Genomic DNA, 20,020 nt, shown 5'->3' on the forward strand with positions numbered 1-20,020 from the left:
ACTGTGAGCTATTTTCCTTTCCTGAAACTATCTGAGCAAACAAGAAAATCACTCTTTCAATAGTAACATACGCTACACATATCTGAATGAAGTCTCTTTGGCTCATACTACTTGTTCTAATACATTTTGAAAATGATGGTCTCTGATTGGCTGACTGATGAGGCAGAAAAAAAAAGTAAAAAAAAAGTTGAATGATCGCTATGCAATATCGTAGGAAAACAATATTGATATTATCAGACAGAGGTATTAAAAAGCACTTCATTAATGCTGAGAGAAGTTATGTAATAGTAACATGTTATTGATAAATTAGTTTGCTCTCACTCAGCTGAAACACACACAAAACTTTGATGCAAACATGATTTCTTTGTGAAGATTTTGTGTTTAGTCGATGGGAGACATGTGAGGTATGCCTCATCTAATATGCTACTCCTGCAATCATTGCTTCTGGAAGTCATGAGAAACTTAAGAATTTTAGTGCTTTCTCGTTCAAGTTTGAATTTCAGAGAAATCTCTGCAATTCTGTTTGTATGATGTTGCTGACTCAATCAAAAACCAACTTGAACTTGCTATGGAGTTGCACTTTAAGTCTACTGAATGGAAGATGGGCTTTGTGTATACTAGAGCTGTGTTTTTATGATTCCTCATCAAGTCATATTATCTAAATCTCTTCATCCATTCAAAATATGAGATGATTAGAGTTGAATAGTGGTATAAACAACAGTCAATTTGTAGCTGCACCTCCTGTTTCACATATTATCTCCTTCATTCTTCTTTTCAATGAACACAAACTTTTTGGGTTGTGGGTTGTTGAATATCATCGAATGCATAATGAGAACTTAATGGTTGTCATTTGGAGAATAAATGCATTGGTGGAATTGACCTGTAGGGAATGAAATGACCCATGATGGATGTTTGAATACTGCTCATATCAACATTGCATATCATTGGTATGCTACATGTTACCCATGGGGCAGCAAAGTTCTAGGAGTCCAAGATTTGTTTCAGTTTCGCAGATCTTCATGTTTACATTCTATTAACAACAGCAACAGCAACAACTCAAAATGCAGTTACTTAACCAGCCTACAATACAAAAAAAAAACCAAAAAAACACCACAAACTAAGCAGACAACATGCATTATTGAATTAATGCAATTTTATTATTATTTCTTTTTTGCATTATAGAGGCAAACCATGTGACTATCAGTAAAATACAAATTCTTGTTTGCAGGATCACTTGGGGGATACTAATGATACAAAATTATGGGATACAAATTACAAAAAGAAATTGACTGGAAATTGAATCATGATGAGAATATATAAAACCTTTGTCAAATTTACCAAGTTGAAAGAGAAGTGAAATGCATCTTGTTTCTTTTTTTCAGATAAAGAAAGTAAACACTCTTATTAATCTATAAAATGTTCCAAATCACCTAAAGGAAATAGTGTTAACACAAAGCTTGATCTTCTAACCAATACGGAGAAAGCATCAAGTTTTAAACTTCTTCCATGGTCATTAACTTGCAATCCTCTTTCTTCATCTGAAAGGGAGGGGTGGGGGACAAGGAAAAGGGACAAGTCCTCCCATATCTCAAGCTGATGATCCTTTATGAGAGGCTCATCTGATGTGTGTGTTCCGTCATTGACTGTAATCTCCTTATCATAGATGTCTTCCCTGATACACATTTCTTATGTATGACCACGTTCATCACAAGCCAATGCATTATTTTCCCAGCTGTTACTATCATGATAATATTAAATCTGATGATTTGTTCTCATTCTTTACTCAACACTCTGTTATCTGAATGTATCTGCCTGTCAATAAAAGTGTCCCCTTGATGTATTGATGAAAACCGCAATTCAGAGGCAGCATTCAACATCGAATAACCTTGGCTGCAGTTGCCATGGTAACATCAGATCTCAATACTCCTGGTGAAGAAACAAGAGCCCTGTTCTCAGCATCTACCTGTCCTTGTTGTTTTATCTTAAGAGAAATGTTCCCCACAGTTGTTGGCCTGTGTAAGAGCCCCCTCTGCTGACAACCTTATATGTAAATGTGTAGAATGCGGTGAAGTGTGAGGGTGAAGAATGCATTGTGCCAAGCTGACTGTATGTGGATGACTGGTTCTTTAGATGTTGCTGCTGAAATTTTTAATCCTCACCAACAGATACCCATCTTCTCTGTACCACATCAACATTCCTAAATGCCCTTTACAATACATACAAACACAAGTACATATAAATAACGTCGGTTGGCAGACATAAAAGCCTCCAGGTTGCATTTTCAAGCTCTGATAGGTCACTGTAGAATAATGGTATTGTGTAGTAAACATGGCTCACATTCAACTCAACTCAATTGAAGGAAAAAAAATCAATCCACAACTGTATCTACTCATGACTACAAAATCTTCTATGAATTTTTGCAGGTCTTGTTTTCTGTCCTCTGTCTTTCTCTCTCCCCACAATACTTCAAAAATTATTGCATCCATCTCATGTCAGGTAAAAATGATTTCAAAATTGTGAGCACCGAATAAAGAGTGCAGCCACCTTTCTAACAACTGTGCCTGCTTAGAATATCAAGCGCAGTCACCAATAGACCATGCTTAACGTGCTTACACAATGTACACCCTGCAGTGAATCTATACACATAATGCACCATGAGCCCAAAGCATCTCACTCTTGATCTGAGCATTTTAATTTCCTTTCTCTCCTTTTATCAGGTCACATGCCATGCTGTCCAACTCTTGCATGTTCAATTCAAATGTGGATATCATCATCTAGTGGCAAAAGTCTGTGGATCTCTTTCATACATTGTAGATATGATTTATTGCTCAACCATTGATCATACCCTCTAACTTGAATTTGGATACAGAAAATTTCAGTGAATTATGTTATCACCAGCTAATCAGCTTTGAACAATTCCTATGGGGTGGATTGTACGAACTCAAAGAATAAAGGCCTCACTCAAGCTGTGAAACCCAAACAGATAAGTCTCCTCCCCCCCCCCCCTGCATAAAAAAAAGGGAGGAAATGGTATTCAGTAAATCATACATTTCACAGTTTTCTACTACTAAACATTGTACTGTGAACTTTGGGCTTTATAGGTTAGACAAAATGTAAAGATTCTAATGAATGCAAAAACCAAATTCAGCATTTTTTCTTGGTACACATGTACTTCAACATAAAATCTGAATTTTCTTGGCAATGCTGCCAGCCACATGTGGCTCCTTTGGACATGATGGCTCACAGTTATCAATCAACAAAAGCAAGAATGGTAAGAATACATAGATAATGATATCATCATCAACAGCAGTACTTCCTATCTGTAATCACAATGAAAACAAAATAGTAATGAATGATTTGACACATTTACAGGTAGGCATATTGTTCCGCATGGAACACTGCAAGTTTAACAGAAGTCACAAATTCTCTACAGCTGTATACATGTTTGGCACCTTGGTTCTGAATCATATATTTCTTGTGAGCAGGTGATGAGGAATGAAGCCAGCCATGATAGCTTGGTGATGACATCATATCCCATTTTGCATTACATTTTGGTGAATTAATGTCATTTCTTATACTATTGCAGGAGTATTTCACAGCAAAATGGCAGGGTGGTTATGTGGTCAATGCACACATACTTTCAGAGGAAAACACTTTAAATCATAATAGCACAGTCTGTGTACCCCTCCCCCCCCCCAAAAAAAAAAAAAAAAAAAAAAATGCTTTCTGCATTCTGCAACTCAAGCACACACTCAGTGCATGCATGTACACCCCAAATAAGTGTAGCAAAACTTCCTCTTTTGATGGCCTTATTTGCCAAAAAAAAAATCCTTACAAAAAACATCAGACACAGTTCCTGGATCCAGACAGTGGTCCAGATCACTACCAAATTTCAATCATCTGTTCTTTGTGTCATTATCAACTTTTCCTTTTTTTGAAGTTTCATCCAAATCCATTCCCAACTTTTTGAGTCAATATTCTGCTAACAGACGAACCAATGCCGACAAAAACATAACCTCCTTGGCTGAGGTAAGACACATCACACCATTTGAACTATAGTTGAACTCATGAATGCATCTCATTCAAGTTTTCACACTTAATAAATAATGCTCCACAGACATGTGTGTTAAACATTAAAAAAAGAATGCATTTAAATATAAGAAAGATCTAATGTATTTCATGTTTCACATCAAGATAAACCACCTTGCTTCAATTCAGTCCTGAAATTTGAAAGGGAGGTTTTTCAGCTCAAACTATGCTGAGCGATTCTTAACCCGTTGAGGACGGACTGATTTTGCTGTAACACACATTTCCCATAGACACCTGTCCAAGTATTCTCGGGACTCGTTCTCAATGGGTTCAAGAAAGACTAAGGTTTCTACACTAAAAAATTTAATGTGTTATCTGAATCTATCGCAAAACAAATGTTCCTGAGGGATTCACATGTACCAAAATACACTTAATTAGTTCTTAAAAAGCTGGAATGGCTTGGTTTTTGTTTTCCTTTCCAGATTGAGTTTAGTATCATTGGTATGACATTTAGTGAAGGGCTCAAGCCAGTCCACTTTATTTGCAGGTGTGAGGCCACAATGAACCACACTTAAAACCCGTTGCGGACAGGCTGAGTTTGCTATAACACACATTTCCCATATATCAACACCTGCCCGAGTATACTCGGGACTCGTCTTTAATGGGTTAAAATGAGCTGAGTAATGGTATGCTGCCCTCTGCAGCCTTTGGTCATACAGGTATAAAAAAAAAAAAAAACCCTCAACCATAGCAGATCTCTGTCACAGCCTTCTAATAATACAGCATTGTTTCAGCTGGTATTTGTGTTAAATTCCAAGCTAAGAGCTAAGAAATTGAAATAAAACACACCAATCATTTCTTTTACAAGCATTTGTTATGTGTATTCCCATGTCTGCATATAAAGCAATTGAGAACCTAACATAGAATTTTGGGTGCTAGAACCAACAATTTGTTGTGTGTGTGTGTGTTTGCATGGGGTGTGGATAAGAGCATTTAATACACACACAAATACACAACTCTAATCATCAGCGTGTTTGGTGCAGTTCAATTCAAAAATTGGAAAGCTTTCGGAAAGCATATGTATACATTTTACTGTATGCAAACATTTTGCAATTTCTGTCAACATCATACCTTCACACTTCGACAAGAATATACTCCATCACCAGTGAATTTGTAAGAAATATGTATTGCCTATGTGACCCTGCATCACAAAACCAACAAAAAGTCGCAAGACATGGATTTTTAGTAAAGGGCAGATTCTGAAAGAGCAGACTCTAAGCTTTTAAATGATGCATAACTCAATTCATATGAACTCCCCTAACCTATCTAAATACTGGATAGAAAGCACACACTCTGGAAAAGTGTGAATTGATAAATGAGGCTCTGAAGAATAGAGTTTATTCAAGCGCTTTACCAAGCCGTGCTAGCTGGGTGATGAATGGGACAAAACACAGGATGTAAACCACTGGAGCAACAACAATGAAGGGATTATCAGATTGAGCTGAAATTGACCATGCTCTATTAACACATTCTGCCCATGAGTAATGCCAACTTTCAAAGCAGTAGCATTATCCTTTAAAAAATTATTAGACTTGAAAGTGAAGAGTATTCAAAGGATTTCAAGAAATAAAAGGGGGGCTCTGAGACATACTCGATTATGCTACTCTCCCCCCAAAATGGGCTTTAGGAAAAAACTGGTGAAAACACACTTTCCCATTCATGTTATGAGCCCAAACTAAAGAATATTGTAAAAGAAGGATAGCTCTTTCAGAAAGTATGAAAAACTCAAGATTGACTCAGTTGACCCATTTCACCTTTTTTGAGTCCTCACATAAAATCAAGGGGTGCGACTTTTTGTTTGTTTTGTGATGCACGGTCACATATGAACTACAGTGGCAGCTGCTCCCTGATATACTAATTATTTCAAAGACTGAATGGAATCTACTGTTTATTTTACAGAATAAAATTTGCACAGTAAAGGTCCTGTCTCACTAAAGGAGACATCACTGCGACTGATCAGTCGCCAAGACTTGTGAAACTTGAAAGACAAGAAGATGGCTTGCACTGTCACCAAGAAGGTGACTCTACTGTGACTTCAGAAACGTCTCCGAACAAAATGATGATTTATTCGTCCACAAGCCACAGAAATGTCACTGTGACATGTCTGAGACATATTCTCAGTCGTGGAAATGTCTCCACAATGTCTCCAGTTGGTCACCAATGGGTCTCTGCAAAGTTGCAGAGATGTCTCGGAGACCTCACAAAAATGAATTAGTGTCCACAACTTGGCCATGACTATGGAGACATCGAATAGATGTCATGGAAACATCTCCACAACCAGCTGGAGACTGGAGAGAGTCTCTGAAAAGATTTAACATGTTTGATTCTCTTGCAACTCCCCACAGACTTGGCTAAATTCCAGGAGACATCGCGGAGACTCGAGGTGCCACTAGGTCACCAACTAGCCTCCATGCCACTCAGATACCCACTTGAGGCACACAAGTAAAACTGAAGATCAGTATTTATGCAATGAACTTGTTACCAACAGCAAGCAAATAAATATGAAAAGAGAACTGAGCTTACCATGTCCTCCAGGTGGATAATAACTGTGACATCTTTCTTCTCCTTGTCTATTGCATCCACATAGCTGTCTTTGGTCAATCTTAACAGCTTTCCAAATGTCGGCCTGCAGTAGGCATTAATGAAAAACAACGTTTGTAAAGTACTGACAGAGTAGTTGTCTGACTGGCAGTACAAAATTAACATAATATTCAATATTATTATAGTAAGATAATGATGTTAATGTAGGTTTAACTAAAATAGTTTTACCACAGAGAATCTGATTCACCATGTGTCATTGCTCTTTAATGTCTTTTTATTAAAGTGTTTGGTGAATAAAATCACCTTGATTAGTTCACATAATGTCTACAACAAAAAAAAGTCCATCTATCCAGCTGTCTATTTACTCATCTTTATTCAGTGCGCCTACCAATGAAAACGACGAAAGGATGTCAAAGTGCAACGAATTCTCCATCTCTCTGATTTATTGAAGAATATCAATTTTCTCTATTGATGGATTTGTTGTGATTCAATAATTTCAAAACTATGAAAGTATGTTTTAAGGACGTTCGTCAGTTAAAGTAAAGTCCATGTCATTTTCTTCAAACTTTCCATACCGTAACTTTGACCCATCCGAAGCCCAAATATGTAAATAAAACCACAGGTTCATGTGCTTGTTTTTCTTCTACAGGACTTTGAAGAATATGACAATCTGCCGTCAAGTACCAAAGTGATAGCATTACAGGATCAAGACCATGATTGGCAACAAAATCTGCAATGACAAACTTAAATCCCCATAATTCTTTCAAAATCCACGTTATTTTCTCCAAATTTGCAAGAATTGCAGAGAAAGGTACCCAAAACGAGGAAAAGGTTTTAAAGTTGGGGTTTACACTCTCATTCTTGAGCAAGCAGTGCCCTCACATGGCAGAAAACACAGAAATCTCTCAAATCCTTGCCAGGGACGTTTTCTGTTAGGGGTGAGCTAAAAGGGAGTTCTTACTAGCTCAGTGGGAATGTAAAGAGAGTCACAAACAGTGTGATGTTATGGGTTTGAATTGTCAAAGTTCATTACTCATTTACACTCTCTTTCACTTGATGAGGGAAGTATTATAATTTGTACCAGTGAACTGTATTGACACTCTGCATCTCACACATGGAAGAGCTTCAATGCAAAAGGTTTAGATTAGCTATTGCAAATATTGACAAAAGTGCTCATGTGTGTGTGACAGATCATTGTTTGCATAGACACTGCCCAAAATGACCTCTCAGACCTCCATGGTTGAATAATCATCAAGTTATGTGAGACTTAATGATGATACATCATAAATGTCAAGACATCTGCTAATTTTCCTTTTCACCTATTTTCTTGAAGTTTCTGCATCATTTGTTTCATCCTCTCTTCTCTGTATCTCCTCATGAACTCATCTTCCAGCATGGACTCCAGCTGAAGCTGTTCAAGCTCCTCCTCCTCCTTGGCCTTCTCATCATCCAGCTGCAGATACAAAGAGAAAATGCAGGAAAAATTTATTTAGACTCTCAAGGCCCTCACCTGGGTCCTCAAGGGGGCAACCCTTATCATTTGAGCAACTTTGTAATCCCCTGCCCTCCAGAATGACTCTGACCAGTTTGGTCACAAATTCTGATCTTGCATCTCAGAGGAGAGGATGCTTGGACACACCTAAACAAGCCATTCCGTTGGATGCCCAAGAAGACTACCATTGCCATATTAGTAAACAACTGGTAGCAGCATGTATTCCCTTTACAGGTATCTGAATTCAGCATTTCTTAGCTGGACTGTCCCTGAATCACACAATTCTTGTGTTCCCTTTGAATAATATTTCCTACTGCTTATTCTAATTTTGGTCAAGTTTGGTTGATATTTTGTCCATAAATTCTAGAGAAAAAGAAAAAAAATGAAAAAAGATTGACGGAAACAAAACCACAGACATAAGATGATGGACAATGAGTGACACATGTCATATAGCAGGGCTCCACACCAACTTTTTTCTCTGGTGGCCAGTTTGGGCCACTAAAATCTTTAAATTTGACATTTTGGTGGCAAAAAAAACCAATGAAGTGGCTCAAAATAAAAGGAAATATAAAAATCCATTTTGAATTTTAGCTGCCTAATCGGGTCACCAAGTAATCGCCTTTTAGGAAATTTGGTGGCCCGACATCAATTTCTGGCCCTGGGTCATTGGGCCACCAGGCCACCATTAATGTCGAGCCCTGCATGTAGGATTCAGGTCATATTCTCAGCTGAGCTGCATCTCCCTGAACTCATGATCAGAGTCTTGTTCAGTCATGGGTTTTTTGGTTGTTTTTTTTTTGTAAGCCATCCTTGTCATTCACAATTCTGATGCACATGTTCACTACAAAACTCTTTGATCACTGGACTTGGAAGGTTCTGGTCTTTGCTTTGTTACCTCTGCAAGGGAGGAGGTTATGTTTTCATTGGCATTGATTTATTTATTTGGTGGCTTGTTTGTCTATGCGTAAAATAACTATAAAAGTTGTGAACCTATTTGGATAAAACTTACAGCAAAAGGTTGAGAATGACACAAGGAATAGATGATTAAATTTTGGTAGTGACCCAGGAATTTTTATGGAGTCTATGAGGTATTTTCAATATTTTGGCACATTTTGGGGGGTTTGGGGGTTTGATTATGCGCACTAAAGTGCGTGCTCTAGTTTCTGCTAAAGCAAGGTGCGCCACACAGCTGGAAGTTGATGATGTAACAAAAGGCTCCTAAATTGGGAAATCGGGCAATTTTCATCATGCATATGTATGGGTGGAAATCACTGATCTCTATGGAAGAACAAGATCAGTGGTGGAAATGAGCTGCTCAGTGGAGGTCTGCGCTCTATCAAGAGTGCTTCTTTAGTTTCTACATAATTTGCTGATGATGTTTGTAATAAATATATAATGTCTTACATGTGATCTGCAAGTCATGGCTAATTTCTCGGCAAGGAGGCGTTTTTCTGCCTCCTGCTCAGCTCTCTTCTCAGTCTCCAGCTGCTTGAATCTCCTCCAGTCTTCAATGACTCCTTTTGGTCCAGTCTAGAAAGAGAAAGATAGAAGGTGGGGTGAGAGTTGGAAAGATATTTTGTGCAGAACATACAGTATGTTCATGTGAGCCATATGATGTAATGCTTTCTAGATCACTATAAATAAAACTGTATTTTAAGTGTCAAATAAGACTGCCACATGTATTGCTATGTATTAGATATCCAGGAAATAAGTGGCTCTGGTTGAAAAAATATAAACAAAACTAGATATATCGCTACGGCGACTGATATGCCTCCGCCATAATGCATGGTTCTCCTAATAGGTCTATAGTACAATGTCTTGACAATGTGTGATGACAGTTTCAAACAATTGGCAAAATATCAAAATGACAGGTTTTACACAAATGTGCTTAATGTTCACTTTCCTAGAACTAGGTTCAATTGGATGAATGATTAAAATGTCAGAGTGCAAGTATTTGGGGAACTGATGATTTTTACTTGACTTTTGACCCTTTTATAAGTTTGTGCATTGAGTAATTTTACAAGGTATTGAGAAAAAGTATAATTTCAGTATCAAATGGGAAAATAGCATTATCTAAACCTGGCCTTTGACCTTTGACCTCACAGTTCCAAAGAGAATCACTGTTAGGTTGAACATGCATAAATATGTAAGTTTCATGATGATACCTTGAGTTACTTTTGAGATATGGAGGAAAAAGTGCAATTCAGCACTTTCACTTGACCTTTGACCTTTGACCTTTTGGCAAGAAACTTCCCACAGAATATATATTGGGTAATACATGTATACATCAAGTTAAAAAAAAAACAACCCTCATTCATTGCATAAATATAAGGAAAGTAGTGATATTTTGAGGAGTTGACCTTGACCTTTGACCCCCTGACCTTTGACCCATGACCCCCAACTTCCCTAGATAATCACTGCCCATCGGTACAAGCATATAAAGTTCCATGAAGATACCTTGAACCATTTGCGAGATATGGAGAAAAACATGAAATTAAATTTTTTTTTTCACAAAATAACCTGTGACCTTTGACCTTTGACCCTGTGACCCTAAAATCCACACAAAGTATTATCTCCCAAGGATATACCCTCATACCAAGTTTGATGTAAAACCACCTCACGGTTCTTGAGATATCGACAAAAACAAAACGGGACGGACGGACGTACGGACGTACGGACGTACGGACGGACGGACGGACGGACGGACGGACGACCCAAAAACATAATGCCTCCGGCCACTTCGTTGCGGAGGCATAATAAAATGTTGATGCTGCACACTGAACTTAATTTGAAGCATGTTTTTTTTTTTTTTTTAATATATATAGCTGTTAGATACTGGAAACACATACAGATTAAGTAGAACTAGACTACATACAGGCCTGTAACTAGGATGTGTGTGTGCTGGGGGGGGGGGGGGGCAGTGAGGGTGTCAAAATTGGAAAATAGTGAACCTTTCTTACGAAAGGAAGTGACTGAGCTGAGGACAGTGTGGGAGATTTTGCACATTTATGATTAAAATTCAATGATTCTGTGCACACTTTAGGTGGAGTATCTGAAAAATGTTAAGTCAAAAATAGTCAGGCAATACATTGGTTATCTACTGGTACACATGTATTCACATCCCCCCCCCCCCCAAAAAAAAAAAAAAAAAAAAATTCGCATGAATGTTCAGGTTCACAGAAAAAAATGGTGGGGGGGGGGTTCTCCTTCAACTTTCGAATAGTAAATGGTTCAGGAATCTTCCAATTACATTCGAAACAAACATGTTCACATGATTTACGTTTTTGGTAAAATTTCTGTATGGGATATCCATGTTGTTTGCTCCTGAGAGCTATAACTGCTGCAGAAGCTCTGTGGCAGTACTTACACGGGTTGCTCCATGAGCGCCAGAATTCAGCTCGCTCTCAGGTATGAACTGGTATGAGGACTGCTGCTCCTCCTCTCCTTTCATGCGCTCATCCCCACTGTAGTCATCATCAGCATCATCCCGCTCATCTTCACTGCTGCTGCAGTAGTAATGAGTCTTCTCTCCTAACAGCTTGTCATCTAGGGTAGCCATGGCAACGCTGGGTGATGTCCTAGTCTTTGGTAGTTTTCACTAGTAATGTGGGTATATTGTGCTAACAAATGCTATCCCTTGATGATGGCAAGGAGTCCTGTAGTCAAAAATATATGAAGATATACATATATGATAAATATTAATATATTTCTTCACGTGCACATAATATCTAGAATCTTTAGTACCAAGCAACAGAACAAAAGACCTCAAAGACTAAAGAATGATTGTTGCAAAATATACCTTCATAAATATGTATATTTTTTCTTCTCAATCACGCCGCGCAGGGAAGGGCATTAGAGCAACCATATGGTATACCATAACTGTTTTCACAAACATTCACACGTTGACACATACACACACTGCATCCCAACAAAAAAATCACGTGACACACATATGCACACAGCACACATGCTGTCGAACACATGCTGTCGAACCCGTTGTGCCTGATAGGTAAATTTATAGACCTACTCGAATTTGCACGCACTGCTCAATTAGGGTAAAATCTCTTACTGATAATATACGGCCACAAAGTGCATAATTGCCACATTAATAATAACATTAATTTTAGATGCCTTGGCTAACGTTAGATATTGAAGTGTAATTTTCCTATACAATATACACGTACCAGTATAAAAATTTACTTCAGTAGGCCTAGATTCTACTACTACTAGATCTACTAGTACTACTTTTGATACTAGGGTAGTGGTTGTTAGAGTTAGACCATCTCGATATCTCTATAGAGGTCTAGTAATATACATAACTACCTTGCGATATTATGCGTCTCGCTACGCTACGTCACGTAGCCCAAGACAGATTCTACGTATGAGTACTAGTAGGGGCTACAACTGTAGCTACGACTCTGCTAGTAAGTAACTCGTAACTCACTGTTGCATGTTGTAACTGAAGTGAAACCATGCATGGCATTGTCATTGATCACTGATCACATATATTCCAATGCGTGGGACTGACTACATACCGTGGCACGGAAATGAAGTAAAATGCATAAGTGCCTGTCTAAAGCGAATAAAACAGTGTATTGCGCAGGGGAAAAAAAATCAAGCATCTGCCACTTAGCGTTCCATTGATTCTCCGTTCTCAAAAACTAACATAAGGCCCCTAAATACTTACGGTATGATTGTATCTATTCCCGCATGAACTGTTCCGTACGTAGACTCTATTTCTTTCTGTTGTTGATGCTGTCGCAAAGATTCTTGCTATCTTTCGTTGTTGTCTTTTCGTTCCGATGACCACACCGTTGCACCAGAGATGGCGCAATTCCAGACTACGAGCAATGATCTTGATCTTGATGGTGTACGTTGATCAGCCCTGGTAGAGCAACACTCAACTTTGGTTCATAGATCATGGTAGGAGGGACATTACTCAAAATGTTTGGATAATGTATCTTTAAATGAACGTGGATCAAATTAAATGAACGTGGATTAGGCCTACTATATGTTTTCCCATTCATTTTCAAACTTTTTTCATTCAATTTCCCAAATTTTTACTTCAATTTCGTCGCGGGATGTCGGGAATAGGCCAATCTTACCTTCAAATTCGTCTTTCGTCGTTCATTTTCAAATAAAGTCCATTCAATTTAGTCATTTGGCATACATTTTCGTCATTTACAGTTCAAATTCGTCAGTCTCACTCGCAGCACTCAAAACAGCAGGATCGATTTCGTCTTTTGTCAATGAATCATTTCCGTTAAATTTTCATTCATATTCGTCTCATATCTCTATCCGGTGTGATTTCCCAGTCATTCATGTATTTTTTTTCTGTAACCGTTCACATTTTACATTCAGGAGTTAACATACACACAAGTGTGCCTCCCCCCCCCCCCCCCCCCCCCCCACACACACACAGAACCACAGATACAGACACACACACTAGCAATCCGAGTACACGCTCCTGATACAAACAGACGTACCGTCTCGCATACGACAACATCTGGCTAATTTGAATGAAAAATTCATGAAATTGTGTGAACAAAAACGAATTTAATCTTCACATTCTGCGATCCGTCAGCGGGAAGGATGAATTTGCTAGTTGGTACCTCACTGATTTGAATGCCCCCACCTACTTCGATCTGGTTTAGGGCAAATAATGGTCTGTGTGATGTATGTCTATTTCCTTATGGAGCATCTTATGAAAACAGGATAAGCGGTGTATTTCCCGTCTGTGTCGGAGTGAGTTCCAATTTAGTGAGCTAAGCAGCTGGGTGACACTTGCTTCTTGGTCGTATGTTTATTTTGTAACAAAACGAGTAGCCCGTCTTTGGACTCAATAGTTCGATGGAGGAAATATTCTTCATTGTGTATGGCTCCCAAGCGGCGGTAGCATAGGTGAGGACGGACAAGGCTTAAAGTTGAGCAACATTAAAGACACACACAGAATACAATAATTTTTAGTCAATCTAAATGTTAAGTTAGACTTAAATTCTTTGTTCTATGTGAAACACCCTCAGGCGCCCCAGGAGCTAACTGTGTAGCATCCTATAAGTCTACAATCCATAGGTTCTGCGCTTTATATGAAATGATAGTATAAATAGGCTGGCCTGTTATAATAATTATAATTCAAATGACTTCGTCACCTTTCATACATGATAATGTATGATTATATAGGCCTATTGTTTCATCATGATAAAAGTGTATTTTCATTTTTACTGTGCACCATATGCCAGTCGAGAATTTTTTAAAAACCTTTTTGTGTGTGTGAAAATGGCGTTTTCTTGCATCTAAAACACCACTATTTTGGGTATAGAGGTCATTGCCAAATTAACCCCCCCTCCCCCAAATACATAAATAGAAAAAAAAATAAAATTACAAGTTTAAAAAAAAAGAAGATAAGATTTTTAAAAAATGGTCCCAGGATTTATTTTATTTTATTTTATTTTATTTTTTTTTTTTTTGGGGGGGTTGCAACCCCCCAACCCCCCCTTCTAGATCCGCTTCTGATTATAGTGTACTTCCTAAGAAAGCACTGTCCATATTAGGTATTCTGGTTCTAGAGATATTTTTTTTTTTTTTTTTTTTTTTATTCAAACAATCCTGGCAAATTAGAATTTGTCCCAGCCCGTCCAATATGGACTTGGTGCCCCTTCGAACAAATTGGACACCCCAGGGATGATAACTGCCACGTTTATGGTGGAGGTATAGGGTTTTCAAAAATGCAAATGTTAAAGTTTTACCCCAAACTCGGCACTCCCTAAACAGGGCACCGGCCGGCCTGAATCCGCAATTGTCCACAAACGTCAGTCCATAGGGCTTGATGACTTCAGGGCCGACACAGCACTAACTTAGCTCTATAGGCCCTATCTTTCTTATTTCTTAAGGAGAAGAATAAGATGAAACGTCCATTGCTTGGGGACTTTATGGCGGGGGGGGGGGGGGTGCACCCCCTCTGGATACTCCACTGGTAGTAGGAGCAGGGAGTTTGAATACTCTTTACATCCCACCTATCTACCTCTCCCTGGTTAGCGAGCACGTGTTCCCATGTTTCCAGTGTATCATACTCAAAGAGATTTAACTCTTTGATCATACTGCATACACATGTGACTACGTCATACGTGTATGGTACTGGTAATGACGGTACATGTATTGCGAAATAAAAAGTGACGGTGAATGCGGCAGCCAGCTTGAAGATCTTGTGAAAACAGAGTAACGTTCATCTCTTCTTTCCGTAAGTGCAGATCTACTTGTTATCATGAATCCTTTGTTCTCGTTGTCTTACATTTTTTAATGAGGTACAACGCGTATTATTATCAATTATATTTACCAGCTGCAGCGCAGTGCGCACCCATAGCGTGTCGTGTAGCGTGTTGTGACGAGGTCCCATGTACTGGATTTTGTGTTAGTTTACACGAAGCCCTCTTTCTCTCTCTGCCGGCTGCCTCTGGTGTCTTCATGTGTAAATTGTCGAGGTTATCCAATTATATGAATGTATATTATATATGTATATTCAGAATGCAAACATCACAGTTCAGATGACTGTGGTAACTATTGATTGGTTGTGAGGTCTGGCTAGTTGTGTGTGGCCTGCAGTCTAAACTTTAATAAAAAAACAATGTGAAATGCCATGTTCATGAGTGATGAGATAATGATTGAAATGTGATGACCAGAAGCAGCATATGTAAAAAAAAAATTGGTGTCACGGTTACAAGTGTAGTACCAAGGAGCTTCAACCTGGAGCTTAAACAAACTTGCTTCTTTTATCTTAAGAGTACAGTGGACTCCCATAATGAAGTTTTCTTACGTTGTATCGAAATGTTGTAATAACCGCACAAATAAACAACAAAAAACACGAGCCGATAATTTTGCGACAATCCCTGGATTTTTATTTTGTGGTAACCGGAAATATCATTGTAACCATCCGCAGAGCTACCCAGTCTCGCGCATTCTGCGTGAGACTCAAGCATTTAGGGTCCATCTCACGATCTCACGCATGGCACCCATTTTTCTCACGCATCGGGCGAAGTCTGCAACTTGGGCCTATAATAATGAGCATAGCTCAAAAGATTAAAGTGATATTATAGTTGCAAATGAAGGTATATTTCCCTTTTGTCTTTCAAAATAAGTAAAAAATAGTCACTTAAGTATGCACCTGATCGCACCATTAAGAGCTAAAAATTGAAAAAAAGATCCCTACCGTGGGAGGCCGTAGGGGGAAAACCCCTCCCACACCCTCGCTCGCGCGCACATTAACATGCCGAGTTGCCGAGTCATGAAAATCTCACTCATAAAATTTTTTTGAACTTGGCATCCCTGTATCCGTTTAAACCCAACGGGAGTGCACTGTACTAGATACACAGTCTACAATATCAAAATGTTAAGAATGAAAAATTACTGTATTTTTCTACAAACTGTACATACAAGAGTGGTTCACCTGATAATTGTGTTTAATTTCAAAAAGGGCATTTCATTTGTTCTCTCTCTAGAACAACGTCTGTAAGAATTTTGTTTTTGTTCATTTTGGCAGATTGCTTTAAACAGAAAAATGGCAAAGAGTTTACGAAGCAAAAGTAAACGAAAGCTACGTGCTGTCAAGCGAAAACGGAATGCTCCAAAGGAACTTGTCAGATTGAAGAAATGTCTCAAAATGGAAGGCTATGACAAGGAGGATCCCTCAAAGAGACGATATAAATGTGAGTACACAGTGTGTTTGGAATTTAATTTACATTTACACATACATAGGGGGATGAACATTGCACAATAAGTCAGTTTAAGTATTCATGAAAATCTTGCATACGATGTAACAAAGTTGTGAGGCATTTGTTTCCTGCACAGAACTGAAATACCCTTTTGGCTTTGGTAAAACATACATGTTCAAGTACAGTCAACCTTGCCTATTTAAGTCGAATCTATTTGGACTGAAGAAATACACAGTAGCTTTGACTTTAGATAAAGTTCAACTTACATGTATGAGGGATTAAAATCAATACAATAAAAAGAGAAGAGGAATTGCAAAGACCTTCAGCTTGGGTCATTATTCAACTTACACTGTATGCGAGGTGGACTCGGGCAAGGTTGACTGTTCATAGATCTACGTGTTTGTGGTGAGGCAGGGTCGAAACATGTTACTGATGAAGTGTACAAAAATTAATTAGGAAACCTATTGGTATAAATGCCATGCACATATACAGTACTGTATGTACGTAAACTTTTAGATCAAAATTTGTTTATACAGTACAAGTATATATTCATGTACATTCAATGCTTTGTTATGTTTGTTTTCATCTTTCATACTCTGTGCTTTCTGCTGTGTGTACTGTAAAGAAATTGGGAAGAGGATGCCTGTGGAGTGGTGTGATGTTCCCTGACATACCAGTAGTGAAATACACTACATTTAATTTAATGGTTGTGCAATCATTTTACTTTGTATACTTTTCACTAAGAATCCTTAATGATCTACTGTTTGACCCCTCCAACCTTTATTTGAAATGGTACAAGTTGTACATGTATATTATGCCATTATGCTATCAAAAAGCAGTGTTGCTGAAAGTTTGTTTCGAAGGCTTAGTGTGCGCATTGTTTGTAACATGAAAATGCACATTTTGGTTTATTTCACAGTTGATGACATAAGGGAATTGATAAATAAACCTGATGTGAACCAAGCCACAGGCAAAGACTATGATGTCAGGTTTATACCAGGCTCTGACTTACTGATGGAGACAGAGAGGAAGAAGAAGAGGAGGAAGAATGAGGAGGAGGAGGAGAGTGATGAGGAAGAAGACAAGGAGACAAAAATGGATGATGATGCTGCAGAAGGTAATTGTCATATTAGTCCATAGATTTATATAGTTACAATAGACTTGCATCATTGTGAAGTAATCATGTATTTATGCTTCCAATAAAAGGTAAATTCCATAAATAATCAGCAATCATGGTAAAATTTTGCAGCACTTTCCCACTATGATGAAATTCAGGTGACTATGATCTGAATTCAGGTCCAAAAATTGTTTTCTATACAAAGTGTAGATACAAAGTACATCTTTATACACTTTACTGTTAAGCTGTAACAAAATTTTGATAGTGTATAATTAAAGAAAACTGGTGTTCCTTAGGACTTTGTTTTAGTGTGAGTTGCCTGTACATATCTGGCATATATATATATATATATTTTTTTTTTTTTTTTTTTTTTTCAAGTTGTGAGTGGACTGGCATTTGTGATATTAGTGATGTGCAAAAAACAAAAAAACAAAAAATCCCCCAAAAATAAAAATTACCTTCCATGACAGAAATGCAATATGGTGTATCCAAGCGTAGTACATTATTTAAAGTCTTAAATATAGGTAGGTGGGAAATCACTCACTTTTCTCTTGAAAAAGGAGAATACATGTTTTACTCACTCCTAATTGTGATTTCAACCATTTATTAATTTGCCTTATTTTCTTCGATTTGCCAAGTATTATATCTATTATTAAGTTCAATATATTCTCCTACCTTTTCGTTCCATAATAAATCTTATTGTACAATTGCAGTTTGTGGCTTCAATTTATATGTATGCCTGTGTTCATGACACATCTCACATCTGTTGGGTTAGCATAACTGATTGTCACTTCATGAATTATCTTAGTTTGAGTCTGACATTGCTGATGTTTTTGTGACATTTACATTGTGCATGAGTGTACACACTGTACTCTGTGGGACTTGATCCCTACTCTTGTATTGTGTTTTAAATGACAAATCTCACTCATGCTCATATAAAATCATGAAGCATACACATGTACTGTACGAGCTGAAATTTTCGCATACAGATATTTTTGTGAATTGCTACTTGAAGGACATTTTCGCGTGTTGTTAATTTCACGGTTGTGAGGGTCTAATTGGACTTACTTATTCGCATGTTATTTTCGTGTGTTGTTATTTTCGCGGTTCAAAGGTGATTCGCAAAAATCGCGAAAATAAAACCACTGCGAAAATTTCAGCTTGTACAGTATCTGATGCACCTGTAGACATTGTCTGCTGGGATATTGTCCTCACCATTTTGGTCTAACCTTCTTTGCCTCTGTTTGTGTCCAGCTATGACTGTAGATCTCAAGTGGAATGCCAAGAAGCTACAGAACGAGCATGGAAACTATCCCATCTGGATGAACCACCGGCAAATCAAAAAGGTTCAGAGCAAGAAGTCCAAAGGCAAAGTTCTTCCAAAGGGCAAAAAGAAATTAGCATGGTGAGGGGACAGTGTGACACTGACTACATTTGGGACATTTACAACCAGTCTGCACCAGCTCTCTGAAGTGAGGCATCTGCATACCTCAAATGCAAGCATTGTTGGAAAGTTAATTGTAGCAGGAAATAAGTGATGTTGCTGCGAGGATTCGCTCATGCATTCTCCTCATCAGAGTGGAGGTGAAGGATTGTGTGACTCTTGTGCCTTCAGAAAGAAGGCTGTTCATTCCACGTTGTGGAATGTAGTGACACAGAATTATGTTCTAAGCAGTCATTTCAGTGACCTACAATTGTAAGTACAGCTGTAAGGCCACTTTTACTGCAACTTGTACTACACTGTATCTACGATTTCACTCTGTAATAGGTCTATACAAATTAGATATGTCTGTTTCAGTTTCAGTGCCACAATGATGAATCAATCTTGATCAAATATTGTCTACATCTTGAATGTAATTAGCTCACAGTGCAGTAAAAACAGTATTTTTTTTTTAAACCAGAAAAAAAAATTAATATCGCAGAAATTAAAATGCATGCATGTGAAATTCCTTGTCTACACACTATGCATTGAATGCCATCTGGCAATTTGCGAAAATTTCATGCCACAAAAAATGCTTTGAACTCCAATACAGGAACATTTCATGCCGTAAACATAACTTGCATTAAGGTATTATG

At 38.0% G+C, this 20,020-nt stretch overlaps 2 protein-coding genes across 2 annotated transcripts in view; one reads left to right on the forward strand and one right to left on the reverse strand.

Moving 5' to 3' along the window:
* LOC139717697 (phosducin-like protein) overlaps window positions 1-12,936 on the reverse strand; it is a 44,959-nt gene extending 32,023 nt beyond the window's left edge. The window contains exons 1-5 of the mRNA XM_071629199.1: window positions 12,810-12,936; window positions 11,490-11,778; window positions 9,527-9,652; window positions 7,950-8,083; window positions 6,613-6,715 (exon numbers count right to left, since the gene is read on the reverse strand). Coding sequence (XP_071485300.1) covers window positions 6,613-6,715; window positions 7,950-8,083; window positions 9,527-9,652; window positions 11,490-11,681 — 555 coding nt within the window. The 5' untranslated portion in view covers window positions 11,682-11,778; window positions 12,810-12,936. The remainder of the gene's footprint in view (window positions 1-6,612; window positions 6,716-7,949; window positions 8,084-9,526; window positions 9,653-11,489; window positions 11,779-12,809) is intronic.
* A 3,726-nt stretch (window positions 12,937-16,662) lies between these two features.
* On the forward strand, window positions 16,663-19,613 carry LOC139717698 (protein LLP homolog). The gene is made up of 3 exons (XM_071629200.1): window positions 16,663-16,821; window positions 17,747-17,944; window positions 19,199-19,613. The coding sequence occupies exons 1-3, from the start codon at window positions 16,674-16,676 to the stop codon at window positions 19,351-19,353; spliced, it is 501 nt and encodes a 166-aa protein (XP_071485301.1). The 5' UTR covers window positions 16,663-16,673; the 3' UTR covers window positions 19,354-19,613.
* The last annotated feature ends 407 nt before the right edge of the window (window positions 19,614-20,020 follow it).

This window comes from Diadema antillarum, unplaced genomic scaffold (assembly GCF_040938485.1).
Source record: "Diadema antillarum isolate AM-2024a unplaced genomic scaffold, OU_Dant_1.0 scf00000081, whole genome shotgun sequence".
In the NCBI taxonomy this organism is placed as follows: Eukaryota; Metazoa; Echinodermata; class Echinoidea; order Diadematoida; family Diadematidae; genus Diadema; species Diadema antillarum.